Source organism: Elephantulus edwardii, unplaced genomic scaffold, assembly GCF_000299155.1.
Source record: "Elephantulus edwardii isolate Elephantulus edwardi_28Jun2011 unplaced genomic scaffold, EleEdw1.0 scaffold00305, whole genome shotgun sequence".
Taxonomy (NCBI): Eukaryota; Metazoa; Chordata; class Mammalia; order Macroscelidea; family Macroscelididae; genus Elephantulus; species Elephantulus edwardii.
This window is the reverse complement of record NW_006400055.1, coordinates 1,111,125-1,126,127: the sequence shown is the minus strand read 5'-3', so window position 1 is coordinate 1,126,127 and position 15,003 is coordinate 1,111,125. Positions and strand designations below refer to the sequence as shown.

At 40.5% G+C, this 15,003-nt stretch overlaps 1 protein-coding gene across 1 annotated transcript in view; it reads left to right on the top strand.

Annotated features, from left to right (window-relative positions):
- The window catches only part of GRID1 (glutamate receptor, ionotropic, delta 1), a 1,297,277-nt gene that overhangs the window by 873,316 nt on the left and 408,958 nt on the right, over nt 1-15,003 (top strand). The window contains exons 7-8 of the mRNA XM_006901020.1: nt 8,041-8,202; nt 10,723-10,842. Coding sequence (XP_006901082.1) covers nt 8,041-8,202; nt 10,723-10,842 — 282 coding nt within the window. The remainder of the gene's footprint in view (nt 1-8,040; nt 8,203-10,722; nt 10,843-15,003) is intronic.

The following is a 15,003-nucleotide window of genomic DNA, read 5'->3' as shown; positions in this document are numbered from 1 at the left end:
TTCCATCAGGTAAAATCCATATACACACACAACGATAGATAGATAGATAGATAGATAGATAGATAGATAGATAGAATATGTGTATCTATATAGATATATAGAGAGAGTGAAGGAGAGAGAGAAAGATAGATGATAGATAGATATAAAGAGAGAGAGAAAAAGAAGGGGGGAGAGAGAGGGCAAGAAGGATATATATAAGATATAGATATACATAGAGAGAGAGGAGAGAGAGGAACAGACGTGTGTGTGTGTGTGTGTGTGTGTGTGTGTAGAGAGAGAGAGTGAAAGACAGATAGAGAAGGAGAGAGAAGTGAGAGGGAGACAGAGGAGAGAGAGAGAAGCAGAAAAGATAAAGGGGAGAGAGTGAGAGAGAGAGAGAGAGATGTAGATTTATCTACACAGATTGCAGATTCATCTCATTTACAAATCATCCCTTCATATTTCCTTAGTAGCTATTACCAGTTATTTCTTAATGACAATATAGAAGGTAAACTAATTTCTACTGGCCTCTAGCTGTAAATTTATTAGGAAGACTCTAACATGTTTAGAACAAGCTACTCAAGAAGAAAGAAACATTTATGCCATGGGTTATTAACTTTGTCTGGATGAATCAAATGAAAGCCCTTTTGGAAATGAAACCCTTGGTTTACAAGTTTCAATTAGTAGCATCAAAAACAGGAGATTTTTTTTACAAGGTCTTCTATCTCTTGGCTTCTCTGTTGAGCTGCTTCAGAAATGTTATCTTATACTGTTAGGCCTGTGGTCTGGGATTTTTGTGTTCCAAGCCGACTAAGTACTATTCAGCAAATCAGTTTGGTTCCTATTTAGTAGAGTGAAAGTACCTGGGTGAGGGGAGAATGCCTAAAATTAGTGGCTTCTTGTGATTCTGGAAGTCATCATATCTGACAGTATGCAGCACTCTCTTTTCATTCTCCCTATAAAGCATTGTTGCTTTTGGGGAATTCTTTGTCTTGTTTCCTTGACTAGCTAAGTTAGGGTTTGCCTGACTTAATAATAAAGTGATCGTGTCCCCTCAGAGCCCCGAGGCCTGCTGAAATTCCATAGTAGCATGACCAGAGGAGACTCAAAGTACGCTGTCTTAGGAAGGACATTGCCTGGAAACTTCAGAGCTGTGATTGAAGCAACAGATGTATAACCACAACACTGTCCCACTTGTATTCAAATATTTTCCAAAGGGTGTCAGGTAAATGTTACAACGTGTGTGGTCTGGTCACTATGGGACTTTAGACTTGAATTAAAAGTGGGGGGCTAATGTGGTGTTATAAAACACTCCCTCCTGTTAGAATCCCCATTCTGGTGCTTTATGGATTTGTTGAGTGGCTTGATGAGATTGCTTCTCCTACACTGCACTGTTAAAGCATCTTCCTGTTGTTTTAGGGTTTCATGTCCTGGATGTAAAGTTCTGCTGTCAACATGTCAGAGGGTTCTTTTCCTCTGGGGCATCATTGTGCAACCCCACCCGAGTATTCCAGTCTTTCATGGTTTAACCACATGCTAGTGAATGGGTTAATACTCATGGGAACATTAGAGTAAAAAGCTGTGCTCCTCAGAGTTTTCAGTAGCTTATATTTCAGAGGTGGTTTAGCAGGTATTTCTTCTGAGATGCTTCTGGAGCGATTTGAACTTCCAGCCTTTTTCTTAGGAGCTGAATTCCAGCTGAGTGCAAGCCAGCAGCTTGACTCCAAAGGCCCACCTGAAAATATTTGGCAATGAAAGTGTAGAAACTAGATCATCAAAACTTTTATTATTTCTCTCCTTGAGTGCTTCTGATCACTTCTCAGGTGCATTTGGACCCTGAGGATTCTTGGGTATGGACGGATACATCTTAAGCAAGTTGCCCCTGTTCCCGTTGTCCACTGCTACCATCTGCTCTGCACTCAGGCCTGGATGCAGTGCCCCTCTTGAGACAGGTGGCTGGTAGCTGTTCAACAGAGATACTAGCCCGAGGATGAAACTCTCAACTTATGGCATCTGGGCATCAATTTGCCATCTCAGATTAACCCTCTGTGAGAGAACCAGAATCTGTCTGGGGAGATGGTCAGATGTTAATTTCTCACTGTTTGCCTCTATAATGTCACCATCCCATATTGCTAGAAGAGTACACTTTGCTTGATTATTGATACACTGAAGGGGAAAGACAAAAATCAGCCTCTTTAGGAGCTGTAGAAAATACAGCTGTCATAATGAAATAATTGACTAGTATTTCAGTCTTGAGAGTTAGGAAGATAATGGTCTGATGGCAAGAGGCACTTGATCTACATGTCTCTAACCATGGCTAAGATTCCTCTTCCTTTGCCTTCAAGGATTATTCTTACTTGGCTCATGTGGATGTGCCATGGCTCCCTAAGGCATAGCAGAGAAAAGGCTTGTACACGCTAGTAAGTCTTGGCTAAAGTCTCAGTCTGATTGTCCAACATCAAAGCACAGATTTCATGAACTACAGACAGCATGGTACCTGGCAGGCACTATGTCCCTCAGAGACCTCCAGGGCCTCCTCTTCCTAAGCTATTAGAAGTCTTTCTAGCTGAGATCCAGATGAAATTAGCGTTCACAACTCTTTTGAGGGTTCTGTATGTTTTATTAGGACTTATGTTTTTGTTAAGAATCTTTGAGTGGTATAAGCAATTAAAGCATTCAGTGACTAGAAATTTTTTGTAGGCCTGACACTCAGAGGGCTGCCATGAGTCTAAACCCACTTCGTAACAATGAGTTTACTGGTTTTTTATTTTCATTACTCCTGGCCCTAATTCTGCTTATAAATAACCAGTCATGATGAAATCATCTCATTTTCTCACTGGTCTGCTGCCTGTCCTTGGGTGGCCCATGTGGGAATGCCTTTCCTGGCTTCAACAGTGACATCAAATCTTCCTACCTCCATGCAAATCATCAAAGTCTCAGAGATAATATTAAATGGTGTGGAAGACTGAGTAGTGGGTAGATATTTACATTGTGCTTACACAGATAATTGCTAGATGCTTTTTTTCTAGAACATTTTACACCCCTTTCTACACTAGTGAATGCTCACTGCTATGCTCCTGAAGCATCTCAACCTCTGAACATCTTGCTAGTGTCCTATCCATCCTCTGGCTCTGTATTCAAATCAAAAGTAAACACCCTTAATTTTATCATAAAGATCAGTTCAGCACAATTATGACTGTTCTTTGCCATTGCTGACAAATGACATTTTCACTTAAAAAAAAAAAGGTATTGATGCCACAGGAATTGTGGAGCTGACACTTAAAAAGCAAAATCTGTTTTGTCATCCCTGGTCCTCTGTCTACTTCTGTGCTGACTTATCTTTAATAATCCATACTTCAGGGATAGCTCCTCAGGTTTAAAAAAACCTGCAGCCAAGAGCTCAAGGCTGAGTTATCTCTTCTGCTTCCCAGAGATTTAGCCTTTCTGAGGCTCCACCTCTTCCCTAAGTAACTTGCTTCAGAAATGCAAACAGGGTCTTCCCACTTCATGGGCTCACAGTCACCCTGAACTTCTACTGGAGAAATAAAATTCCATTGTTAGTGTCTCCTTACAGAACTCCTACATCTTTCCCAATGTGACCTCTAGCCACTGGAAAGTCAATTGTACTCAACAGAGGGAGATCACGTTTGCAAATATCTTACATTTCTTTAACTTGTGTTTCTGAGAGCATATTTTAAGTCATTTATGTAATCATTCATTAATGCCACAGCAGCCAGGTAGCACTTAAGGTGTGCATCTCCTTTGCAAGACATTTTGTGAATGTTTCCATAAGTATACTTAAGACCTTAAATATATTGAGAATTCTGATTCCACTTTATAGAGTGTTCTAGGTAGGCTGAAGGGTACGCACAAAGAAGTCTAGAGGTCTAGTAATAGGATGGCTCTTGAATAGCTAGCCAGAGTTCCTTGTGTTTGAGATAATTTTGAAGATACAAGAGGTGGTGAGAAGTAGATGAAGAAAATAATAGTTTCAGGGCCTTGCGGGAAGTTGAGGAACACAGACTTTCAGGAGTGATACTTGCAAATGTGCACCAAGAAAGATCCTATTGACTTGAGTGTGCATCATGGAAGGGTGGACCTGAAGCAGGAAGGCAGTGACCTCAGAGAGAAATGACATTATGGAGTCATGTGTCATCCATCCATTTATCCATCCATCCATCCATCCATCCATCCATCCACTCATCTATACATACATACGTACATACCTATATCCATCCATCAATTCACCATCCATCCATCCATCCATCCATCTATATATACATCCATTCATATGTCCACCATACATGTGTATACATGGATGTATGCATCTATCCATCATTCACTCATCCATGCATTCACTCATTATATATTCACTCATATATGCACAATGCATCCAACTACAAACATAAATTAAACACTAGATCTCTGCGTTGGTGAGTGCTGGATCACTTATTTTGTAGTATGATGCCATCCAATTGAGCCCCACTCATAACAAACCCTTCGTCCAACAGGTCAGAACCTTGTCTGATCCTGCACCATTCTCACGATCACTGGTGTGCTTGAGTCTGTTGCTGTCAATATATCTCCTTGAAGTTTTTCTCTCTTTTGCTGAAGCTTTACTTTTCTCACCATATTTTTCTCTAGGGATTTGGAGACAGAAGAAATATGCATGGCTTCTTCACTTAATAACCTCAAAATATGGTCACACAAATAGTTTTATTAGCTAATAATACATAACATCTCATGAAAAAAGGTGCTTAGGGTGATATTGAAATAGAGATAAGGCCTTAGAAGAGAATATCAGTTTCATCTAATCATTGGTACTCTGATGCTCTGATTCCTTTTAAGCAGAAATGTGTTTAGGGAGACTGAAGACTTTCCTGGGCCTCTATGAGTCACACTGTCACTTGTTGATATATTTTCTTCATTGAAGATCTCTCTGTATTTATACAATTGTTAAGTTCCTTAACTCACCATGAACAGAAGTGCTAGAGGCAAGAAAAGATATTCCATTGGCTACTGATCTGAGCTACAGCTGAGGTGGTGCTTCCCTGATACGTGTGCATGTGTATATGTGGGAGTATGTGTCAAAAAGTCCTAACTAGCTGAACAGTACCAGTGCTGAGTGGGTGTCAGGAGAGACAATGAATGTCTAAAAAAAAATAATCTTTCTTATCAAGGGATCTCAGATTTGAGATATCATTTTGAAAGCAATGAAACAAAAAGGCTCAAGTTATCTCTAAGTTGCTCTTATTCCTATATAACAGCTATACCAGAATCTCTATTATGGGTTTATATTCCAAAAGAGAGGAAGACTATCAATCCTTTCAATGAATCCTAAGTGCTGAGAAGCTGACAGAGCAGGAAATGGCTAACAAGCTTTATTCAGGATGTACTTTCAAACACAAGATTTTCAGTTTATTACCCCTAAAAAATGAGGTCAAGAAGGGAGGCGCCCAGTGGTGAGCACTTTTGCTGTTTTAGATTGTCATGTAGAGTAGGTCTTCTGAAGAAGGTTGGCCTAGTTAATAAAATATCTACTTGCCTGTTATGTGAGCATCTTGTTGATCATTCATCGCATCTTGCTATCCACCCATGACCCCTATATCTTCACTTCTTACTCTTCACAGCATGGGGAAGCTCCAGACCTACATACTTAGTGGTATTTGTCTGTATCCAGAATGCTTATGGATAAGACTAACTGACTCAGGGCAGAAAGCAAAGGACAGTCATGATCAGGACACAGAGACACCCACAGAGGAAACTACCATCCCTGCTCAGGTATACCAGTGAGGAAATTACCCTTGAGACCTGATAGGAAGATATGATGTGCCAGATGCCCTGCGCATTTCTTAGCTCGCCTCTGATTTTAACATTAGTTGTGCTGTACAGTTCCCATTACCAAAGTCCTTGTCTGGGACTCTGTTTCTGGAGCCATCTACGCAAAGGTATGAGAAAACAGAGAGTACAGGCAGGGAATAAAGTGTGGAGGCATTGACATAACAGAGAAATACTGGGGACTGATTTGAGGAAAGGCGTTCTTCACACAGCACAAAGATATTTGATCTTCCTAGGATCCCTGCTAGTCCTAACTACAATCTTATTTATATCCATTAACTTTGTTTTCCTGGTATATTTTTAGCAGGTACTTGTTGCTTAGGTGTTCAGAATATCATCCCCTTGGCCCATTTTGATGAAGACTGCTTGTATAATATCTGCCAGTTGTGGGGTCACAGCTCTGACAGAGGGTGTATATTATTTATACTCCCCCACCCTCTTCCTTTCAACCTTTCTCCTCTTTGTACTCCATGGTGCTAGAGTGAGGACTGGGGGAAGAAGTGAGTATGTGCTAGGGAGCAAAGGGAGTGAGTGATGTTTTGCTGTTCCTGTTCATACAGATGAGTAGAGTGATCCATACGTATCCCTATCCTTGATGCTTATGCATATGCAGGCCCTCCTTACATTTCTTACTATGATTACAAATTTTCGATCATGACTCTTTACTTAAACTGTATTCTAGAGATTTCTGAAATAGGTATGGTTTTGCTTTATGTTTACTGTGGAGAAGCAAACAGAAAGATATTTCTTGGATATGACCAATACTAGAGCCCAAACTTATTCCTGCTGTTTATAGCTGATGGTGATGGTTCAATTGCAAGATATTTCATTTCCTGCCATAATGGCTTCTAGAAACTTCTTCACCAGGTGTCACCAAATATCTTGCTGCTCTCACCAAAATTAAGCCACTACTCACCCATAGTGAGTCAGATGATCAGGGTAGTTTTTCTAACCTATGGCTGTGATTGTTGGTTTTCTGCATGTAGACCTTCCGATGGTGCCTTTGTGCATTGAAGTTGACATGCTGACATCCTATTAGGCTCTGCCTCAGTTGATATTGGCCTCACTACACATATTATACCTATGGGTGTGTGTGTATGTATATATATATATATCATTTTTACTCAGGAGTTGGCCAGTATTGTTCATAGGCAGATTCTATTTCACGGCCTTTCTTTCATATTTATTCATTTATACATATGAATAAATATGAAAGAAAGGCCGTGAAATGGAATCTGCCTATGGACAATACTGGCCAACTCCTGGGTAAAAATGCCATATCATCTATCTCTATCTCTATCATATATATCTATATATCTATATATCTATATATCTATATATCTATATATCTATATATCTATATATCTATATCTATATCTATATCTATATCTATATCTATATCTATATCTATATCTATATCTATATCTATATCTGAGGTGCCTTTTTGAAGTCTCTCTGTGTAACCAAAAGGTTGGTGGTTCAAGTTCACCCTGAGATGCCTTTGAAAACAGTTGTGATGAACTACCTCAAAACAAAACAAAACACCCACTCCAGCACAACCACTGAAAAGCTTATGGAGCACTATTTAGCTCTGATATTTGTGATGTCACCATGAGTCAACTCAACTCAACTGGTTTAGGCTGCTTTTGCACTACACTAACAGTGTTGGGTAATTTTGAGAGTGCAGCAAAGAACATAAAGTCCAACATATTTATTATCTGCCCTTTATAGAAAAAAGTGGTTGACTTTGTCCTAATTCTCCATGCTTATGATATTTTCATCTCTTCATAAAGTCTGTGATCTCCATATAACACTTTACACCTTTTGTTGATCAATGAATCCTACAACTGGCTTTTGTCCATGCATCTCACCATCTTTCACTGTCACTTCCCATTTAGTCAGATTAAGGTGCCTTTGCTGTAATCTTGCAGAGAGGTGAACATATCTCAGTCATGGAAACAGTGACATTGGTTCTCCTGTTGTACAAATGTGTCTCCAAATCTAGTTCCTAACACAGAACTAGATCTTACCCCCACAGGACCCCAGCACCTTGCTAAGGTTTTAGAATAGACTGGAAGTCAGAGGATAATGACTTGAGGATATGAGTACTATTTCTTAGTGGTGGTATTTTGGGCCACAATAGTCTTCTCCTGATTCTTCCCCTCACCACTCATCTTAGGAAATGTCCCAGAAGAAAGGGTTTCACCACCTTTATTTTTGCAGATCTCCAACCTCTACCTGTATGACAGTGTTCTGATGTTGGCCAACGCCTTCCACAGAAAGCTAGAGGACCGTAAATGGCACAGCATGGCGAGCCTCAATTGCATACGGAAGTCCACCAAGCCATGGAATGGAGGGAGGTCCATGCTGGATACTATCAAAAAGGTATGTGCTTGGAAAAGCCTTTCAGAGCAAAGTTAACCACAGCACCCCATCTGTCCTGTCAAGCAATTGACTGTAAGCTGGACTCCTTGCATAGCCTGTTGCAGTGACCCCATTTTCACTTGTCTGCCTCCAAAAACACTTCCTGCCATAATACTTGAAAGCTACAATGAGCTGGTATTCACATCTTTTGCAATATTATCATTATCACTATTTTCTGAACAAGGAGACTGAGCTTCAGAGTTAAATAATTTCCCTGAAGTCACATTAAAATAGATAGGATTTTCTAGCTCTTCTTGTCTGCTAGAATTTCCTCCAAGTAAAATCCATTAAAAGGGTTTTTGAAGGTATTTTGTTAGTTGGCACTGGCTCATGCTAATCAGCACTGACCACAGTATATGTACACATATTTGAAGTACACTTGTAGATGTGTGTGTGTGTGTGTGTGTGTGCGCGCGCGCGCGCAAGTGGTGTGTGTGCATGTGTTCATGCCCTGTCATGTGTGCATGCCCTGTCATGTGTGCATACTTTGCAACTGTGCTATGTCCTTTTACTCAGGAGTAATGCCAAGTTAGAAGACTGGGTTTGATGTGAATTTTGTAAAATGTAGAAGGCCTGTTAAAGGGAATTGGTTTTAAGAAGCTTTAAAAGATATCTCTAGTTGATAGAGTCACTGTGAGCCATAAGTGACTCAACAATACCTAATAACAACAGCAACAACATAGTATTAGAGAGCTCTGGTGACATAGTCTATAGTAAGTTGTGCTGTTGACCCAAATGTGGTTCAAATTTACCAGTGGCTAAAAAAGGGGGGAAATGGACACTCTACCTTTCATGCAATTTACAGTCTCCAACCTGCAAAAGGGTCAGCTAGGAATTGGTTCCAACTCAACAGCAATGAGCAAGTGATAGTGTTAAGAGTCTTTTTTTCTAAGTGATAGTGTTAAGAGTCTTTTTTCCATCATTTATTATATGTTTTTGCTAACCGTTCTATTGTGATTTGAATTCACTATAGCCCAGGGGTGAGCTAGGTCCACCTTGGTCATTTTTATCTGAGATTTCCAAGTCAGCAGAGTTGGCAGTTCTGGCTAGATAAGTCCCCTCCTCCTCCCAGGCTGGAAACAAGAAAGAGGCTTGCCACAGGCTTATTTAGCCTGCACATTTGCTTTGTGCACATCACCACTAAACCCCCTGAGAGGACTGTTATTTGCAAGCCTCCCATGCCAGCTGGAGTCAGCCCTTGGGTTATATCTATGCTTCTTCCTTTAGTGACTTGGTGAGATGAGTCTGCTGACTTAAAGCTTGATCTGGGAAGAAGAAAACAATTTGTCCAAAGTGGCTCAGGGAACAAAATCAGGATTGGAGTTGCATTTTGGCCTCCAAATGTCACAGTTGCTGCCCTGCTCAACCTTCCTTGTTTTGATGTCTAACAGGCCATCTTGACCTTTATATTTTCATTGGCTTGGGCTAAGGAGAGGGTCTGGAATGAGAGTCAGGGGAAAACTAAGCTTGAGGAGTGCAAGGAACACAGTTTCAGTCTACAAGCTCCAGGCTATTATAGTGCCTAGGTTGCATATAGTTTTAAACATATCAATGGAATAAGAGACACATACAAGTATTAAGAACTCCCCTTTGAGCAAAAGGTGTTAGGTCTGCTGAAGATTCATTACTTACAGTCTGTGAAAAGTATCCTTGGTTCTCTGCTTCTTGGTGATCACACCTGTTCCATTTGCTCTCAAGTATCTGGGATCCATCCCTTTATTTGCATAAATAATTTTTAAAAGGATTCGTAAAAGACTGGAATACAAAAAGTAGGAATCTGTGATATGGAGGTTAACATGCCTCAAATGATCAACTTTTCCAAGCTGGTGTACCACTCTTTTGTCTCTCTCATCTCTTTTGGTTTGGCCTCTTCTACTTATGTTTTTTTGTTCCATAATTTATTGGTAAGTCTCACAGAAATGAAAGCAAACAAACAAACAAAAAACCACCCCAACATCAGAGCAAATGGATCACACAGTTGTGCAGGCTGTCAAATCCCAAGTTCATGGATTAGACTTGTCCATAAGGCAGCTATAGGAAGTAAATGCTTGCAAGGTGGTTGTTATAGGCTGATGCTGGTGGCTATAGAGATGAACAAAAGTCAAGTGACTGAATTTAGGCTGTAGTTCTTGGAGCAACTTATCAGTTTAGGTGCAGTATCCAGAGTAAAAGGATCAAATCTTCCAAGAAAACTTCTCTATATAGGAACTCAGGAATATAAGTTATCTTCCTAAAAGAATTAATGTGGCACCTTGGATCATATCATCTAGTAAGGTAGAGATTCAATGCTTCTTACTCTAATTCTGCCTCATTAAACAATAAAAAAACTTGCTATATAATGAGATTTAAGCACAAAGAGGCTCGCGTTTACCATATATCACAAAACAGAAGGCTCCAGCTAGAAGGAACATAATACTTAATTCACTGCATCACGTCTTCATTTTCCCTGCTTCTTAATGAGTTTCTCTTCTTCTCTAACAGGGCCACATCACAGGCCTCACTGGAGTGATGGAGTTTCGAGAAGACAGCTCAAATCCTTATGTCCAGTTTGAAATTCTTGGCACAACCTATAGTGAGACCTTTGGCAAGGACATGCGCAAGGTAAGGCGCTCTCTTCCTGTCGCAGTGACACTGAAGAAGGCTACAGCTGGTGTAGCACCCCAAGGGATTGCTCTACTGAGGCTTGCTGAAGGTGGTCTTTCTGCAGTACAATGGGGCTTTGTTTCAAAGAGGTTTCAAACAAGAAGTGTAAGGAAAACCTGAGCAGAGAGTCGCACCTGGTCCAGGTGGGTTTCCCAGCTACAACATCCTCAAGTGAGGCTTGGAAAAGTGTACTCCCCCCCAAAAAAAAAGTCTTAAATAGGCATGAATGTGAGGACACAGTGAACTATGGTTGAATTATCAGTCCCATATAACAGAGCATCTCCTCAAATCCAAGAGTGTAATAGGGCTGTACAAAAAACATCTGTCCTGAGAAGGTTGAGGAGTGGGGAGAATTGGCCTGAGAGGACAGAGAGAAGGGAAGACTGACCATCTGAGCTCATCCACCCAGCATTGACTTGGCTTTATCTGATGTTGAGAGGGGTTGCAGGCTTGATGCTCTTTCTATGGTTCTTTGCTTTTTCCTCCTCCTTTGGGGAGGAGGGAGTTCAGTGTTTTAGGATTAAGATAAAAAGAAAGGCAGACTTTTACAGAGCAGAAAACTTCAAATTTAAGGAGGTCTGTCTCAGAAGGTAGAGACCAAGAGATGGATATAAGAGTGGGGCAGTTATTTATCAGACACGGGGACAGTCACTGCAAGATCCAATATTGAGATGAAGTATTGGGTCTAGGGAGGCCTGGTGAAGGGCTTACAGGGAAGGGCCTTCCTTGGCAATTCCTAGAGTGGCTTCCAAAGAGGCCAAACTGCTCCCAGGGTTCATGTGGGCACATCTGTGATGACAGGAACTTCAAAGGACAGAATCAAGGAATTAGCTATACACACACACACACACACACACACACCCCTCTATTCTTTAATGACAGCTAACCCAGTTATGAAGGAGGACATTACAATTAACCCCTTGGTGAGAGCCTGATCCCACTATTGGCCTGAGTCTGTGCAAGGCAGAGTTAGGGATGCTAACTCTGTATGGAGAATCTGGGTGAGGGAATTTTTGGGTTTTGCTCTTTGAGTGAATGGCTAGAGGCTGTTCAGTGGAGGAGTAACAGTGAAGAGTTCCTCAGCTATAATGCATATTAAAGACCGGTTTCCCAAGTTTGGCAGGCGGTGTTTATCTTGTGATGAGGCACTAGAAACTCAGAAATGCATCATGGGAATTACAGCCCACCACCTGACCAACCCAAGAGGGACAGTCATGGACTGATAATTGTTTGTTACAGATGATAAGCACACACCCTGCCAACAGTGTTCTGGAGCTCAGAGATTAGTTTGTGGATTATAGCAGGCTAACAAAACTGAGCAATACCTTGGGGGTGTCAGATTATGTTCTACAATATCAACAGGAGGGATGGCTTTTGATGCCTGTTGGCATGCCAACAGCTGTGAGTTATGGGGAAGAGCAGCAGAGAGACCTTGTCGCTCATCTCTGGCACAGACTGACAGACTGAAAGAGGGAGGGGTCAGACTGATACAGTTTGTGTTGGCATTTGTTTCCTCCACAGTGTTTTTTTGAAGTTAGTCCCAACAACACCACGTCTACTACCTCTTCCCTCCTCTTTGGTCCTTCTCCACCCTGGCTTAGCTTCAACAATCACACGTAAGGTTGGACCAGAGGAGGAGGGTGTGCTAGTGGGGAAACTGACCCCATCTGACTTGACACAGGGACCCTCTGCCTGGTGCTGTGGTGGCCAGACCTGAGGCTTAAGAAAGAACAAATCACTTGGAGTCTTCCAAGTTCTGCTTCCAGTGGCTGGGAACAATTGGTGCCAGGAACCACACCTGTGGCACAAAACCCATGCACAGTAACTACTGACAAGAAAACGGCAGCTTGGGTGTGTGGTGGACTCGAGAGGATTGCCCCATTAAGCTGCTCTGATGGAGATGCCCAGCTGTGCACAGTGAGTCTCAAATGAGGAGGAAACTCCTATCTTTTCTTACATTAGAATTCTTGCAATGTATTTCCAAAGTAAAATGTCAACTACTTCAAATTCTTGTGCAGAATAGCGGAGAACCAAAGCAAACACCACGGCTTCATCTGACTGAAAAGCAACACTAACACTGAAAGCAACATTTATGGCTTCTTTTATATTAATCATATTAATTGATTGCTTTATATTTTATCCTTTTATTCTGCCAGCCTGTTTTCCAATATTTTATTATTCTTATTTAAACTTCATATATAAGGTGCTGGGTAATTGACTTTCTTTATTTCTTATATGAGAATATTATACATTTTTATTATGGGGACATAAACATATGACACAAAATTAGTCATTTTGACCATTTTTAAGTGCTAAATTCAGTGACTTTAATTACACTCAAATGTAGTGGAATCATCACATTATTTATCTTTCTCATCACATTTTTAAAAAGAAAATGTTTCTTCCATGGAATTGGTTTTGCATCTTTGTGTAAATAATTTGGACGTATTTTGTGTAGGATTGTTCTGGAAATCAAAAGACAAATTGCATCAGGAAAATCTGCTATTAGAGACCTTCCCAGAGTGCTGAAGAGTAAGGATGTCAGTCTAGAGAGTAAAGGATGTCTGATCCAGGTTATGGTCTTTGAAATTACTTAATATGCATCAGAACAATGACCAAGGATGACAGAAGAAGAATTGATGCCTTTGAATTGTGCTAGAGAGGAGTATTGAACATACCAAGGTCTGGTCTGCCAAGAGAATGAATCTGTCTTGGAGAGGGTGAAATAAAACTGTTGCTTGGAGGCAAGGATTTTGAGACTCTGCCTCAAGTACTTAAGGGATGTAGCCAGGATGGACCAGTCTTTGGAGAAGGATATCATGCTTGGAAGGGTCAAGGGATAGCACAGGGGAGTAAGACCCTACAATAAATGGATTGACACAATAACTGGCATAATGAAGGTCAGTGTGGCAGAGACGGTGTGATTGGCTCAGTATAATGCAGGGTTCAGAGCTATTTTGCATAGGATCACTATGTGTTGTAATTGACTCAATGGCACATCACAGTCATCGATCGGTCTAACTTTCACATTGCCAATATCATGCCTCTGATTAATTACTGTGCAGTTACTTAATTGACTTTAATACAAGTAAGAATTACCACTTCTACTTTATTTTTCTTTATCTTTATTGGTTTAATGTCTATCTCTTTATATTTACACATTTTTATGATAAAACTGTGTGGGAATATCTTTTTAGAAATTTTATGATTTCATTACATCTTTACATCAATTTAGGGAGAAGAGGTATTATTTACTGAGTTTTCCAATCTGTGAACACAAGAATTTTATATTTTAAGCACAGATCTCCTGTGCATGTTACATTTATGCCTAAATATTTTACTTTTTCCAGAGTGATTATAAATTTGGCCTCCTTCTTCCCAAAACCAACAAGCAACAAGATGATGGATGGAGAGGAGATTGAAACTGTCAACAGACTCATTTTGGTTGGATTCATAATTAATACCCTTGATACCAGCAGTCAGGAAATAAGGAAATGCATTGCACTGGGATAATCTGCAGTTAGGGACCTCTCCAAATTATTGAGGAGCAATGATGTCAGTTTGAGGACTAAGGTATGTCTGATTCAGGCCATGATCTTTCTGATTACTTGCTATGCATCTGAGATCTGAGCAATCAATAAGATTGACAGGAAAAGAATTGATGCATTTGAGCTGTGGTTTTGGAGAAGAGCACTGAACATCCCATGGACAGCCAAGAGAACAAATAGATATGTCTTGGAGACTGTGCAGCCAGAGGGCTCTTTGGTGGCAGGAATGATGAGGCTTTGCCTTGCATTACTTTGGGCATGTTTCTAAGAGGTACTATTTCTTGGAGAAGGACATGATGCTGGGAAGGGTGGAGGGTCATGAAGAAAAGGAAGACCCTCAACTTGGTGAACTGACTGCTGAAATAGGCTTTTGTGTGTCAGGAAATGTGAGGATGGTGCAAGATAGAAGAGGAATAAAATATTTTGTTCATAGGGTCGCTATGAGTTATACTCGACTCGATTATGCCTAAAAACATAACAACAGCTTCCCCACAAAAGAGAGACAATTTTATTTCTTTCTTTCTTTTTTTTTAATTTAGGTTGTTTATTTTTCATTTCAATGAACATCTAC